At 39.4% G+C, this 1222-nt stretch overlaps 1 protein-coding gene across 1 annotated transcript; it reads left to right on the top strand.

Annotated features, from left to right (window-relative positions):
- The first annotated feature begins 155 nt into the window (after positions 1-155).
- Positions 156-1134, top strand: fabp10b (fatty acid binding protein 10b, liver basic). The gene is made up of 4 exons (XM_085263419.1): positions 156-376; positions 454-626; positions 825-914; positions 1001-1134. The coding sequence occupies exons 1-4, from the start codon at positions 181-183 to the stop codon at positions 1049-1051; spliced, it is 510 nt and encodes a 169-aa protein (XP_085119545.1). The 5' UTR covers positions 156-180; the 3' UTR covers positions 1052-1134.
- Positions 1135-1222: the final 88 nt, after the last annotated feature.

Here is a 1222-nt window from a genome sequence, read left to right as displayed (position 1 = left end):
GGAAAGCTTTAATTCCTGTCTTAAAAAAAGTTTCTTACTGCTGATTTTGTTTGATTCAAACTGTGCAGGTAGTAGAAGGAGTCAAAAAAAGGTGGAGCAGACTCTACCTGTGTCGCTGCCTGGCTGCGAGAATACTTTAAAGATGTCAGGATTAAAAAGGACATACTGTAATAAGGACTAATGGATGAGTTCAGGCTACTGAGGCCCCTCAGTGGAAAGACAATTAAAGAAATAACAGGGAGTTTGAAATCCCCAGCGTGCCAACCAGCAGCGTGTGATGAGACTGTGACAACATCCTCTGCAGCAAACATGAACTTCAACGGCACCTGGAAAGTTTATTCTGAGGAAAACCTTGAGGAGTTTCTCAAATCCATAGGTAAGATATTTTAAAAACTAAAGGATTATTTATTTCCTGAATATATTAAATGTTTTTTTTGTATTTATACTTTCCAGGTGCACCTCAAATGATTATTAAAATGCGTAAGGAAGTGAAACCGGTGATCATCATAGAGCAGAACGGCAGAGACTTCACCTGCACCGTGAAGACTCCAGCCTGCACCAAAGTCCACTCGTTCAGCCTGGGAAAAGAGTCAGAAATAACAACTGTGGATGGAAGGAAGTTTAAGGTAGTTCAGGGACCTCATGCTCAACACATTTGAGTTTTTAGAGTTTTGTGAATTTTAAATTAATATTGGAAGGAGCAGTGCAGAAATGAATGATGTGATTTATGCAGGCACAGTAAGCAGGAGACGTATCTCTGCTATTTATTTACCTTTTAATATTTAATTGTTATTGACTACAACAATGATTTTGTTCCTGGTTAGTGCATTGTCAGAGAGGAGAACGGGAAGCTGATAGCTGAAAATGACAAGTTTACCTCAGTCAGAGAGATTCAAGGGGATGAAATGATTGAGGTGGGTGGCTCTAATTCTTCTTAAAACTGCTATGAATGTGAATCATCCACGTTCTCCTAATGTGTCTGCTTACTGTTTATATCTAGACTATCACTGCTGGCTCTATAACCTTCACCAGCAGGAGCAAACGTGTCTGACCGGCCAGCTCATGGATCCCTCTCAGAATTCCTCATCTGAAGATGAACGGAGTTAACTTATAACTAAATAAATAAAGCTGAAGTTAATAAAATAAAATGTGCAAACACTATAAAACTCGTATCGTTATTTACTGTAAGGCAGTATTCTGATTGTAGAGGGCGCTGTGGGGA

This window comes from Mchenga conophoros, linkage group LG22, assembly GCF_057382185.1.
Source record: "Mchenga conophoros isolate Kocher_MC1m ecotype Shallow Benthic linkage group LG22, M_conophoros_male_GT1.1, whole genome shotgun sequence".
Classification (NCBI taxonomy): Eukaryota; Metazoa; Chordata; class Actinopteri; order Cichliformes; family Cichlidae; genus Mchenga; species Mchenga conophoros.
Note: the sequence above shows the minus strand (reverse complement) of the source record. Positions and strands in the feature narration are given on the sequence as shown.

Bases quoted from the DNA above. Each gene is read 5' to 3' on its own strand.
- fabp10b (XM_085263419.1), top strand. From the start codon at position 181: ATGGATGAGTTCAGGCTACTGAGGCCCCTCAGTGGAAAGACAATTAAA. The intron at 377-453 runs GTAAGATATTTT...TATACTTTCCAG, and splicing joins GGAGTTTCTCAAATCCATAG to GTGCACCTCAAATGATTATT. The intron at 915-1,000 runs GTGGGTGGCTCT...GTTTATATCTAG, and splicing joins AAGGGGATGAAATGATTGAG to ACTATCACTGCTGGCTCTAT.